This window comes from Buceros rhinoceros, unplaced genomic scaffold (assembly GCF_000710305.1).
Source record: "Buceros rhinoceros silvestris isolate BGI_N320 unplaced genomic scaffold, ASM71030v1 scaffold1406, whole genome shotgun sequence".
Lineage (NCBI taxonomy): Eukaryota > Metazoa > Chordata > Aves > Bucerotiformes > Bucerotidae > Buceros > Buceros rhinoceros.
The window spans coordinates 84,561-84,896 of NW_010419094.1; the positions used below are offsets into that span (position 1 = coordinate 84,561).

The 336-nt window shown below is 63.1% G+C and overlaps 1 protein-coding gene across 1 annotated transcript in view; it reads right to left on the reverse strand.

Moving 5' to 3' along the window:
- TMEM179 (transmembrane protein 179) overlaps positions 1-78 on the reverse strand; it is an 8,658-nt gene extending 8,580 nt beyond the window's left edge. The window contains exon 1 of the mRNA XM_010138752.1: positions 4-78. Within this exon, the coding sequence (XP_010137054.1) occupies positions 4-78 (75 nt within the window). The remainder of the gene's footprint in view (positions 1-3) is intronic.
- Positions 79-336: the final 258 nt, after the last annotated feature.

Below are 336 nucleotides of genomic sequence, written 5' to 3' on the forward strand. Positions count from 1 at the left end.
CACCACCACGATGAAGCTGAAAAGGAAGGCCAGGAAATAGCAGATGCACTGAGCGAAGAGGAAATTGCTCAGCGCCATGTCCGCGGCTCTGCACAGGCGGAGGGAAGGATGGAGGGAGGGATGGAGGGAGGGGTGCAGGAAGGAGGGATGCCGGGCTGGAGGGATGTGGGGCGGGAGGAGGGGGCAGGATGGAGAGATGAAGGGAGGAAGCCTGCAGCGGTAGGGGGAGGGAGGGAGGGAAGGAGGGAGGGAGGATGCGCAGTGCAACGCAAAGCAATCCTATGCCTCCTCCGGGCACGGCTGCTCCCTCCGCCCTCAACCCAAGCACTCCATTCT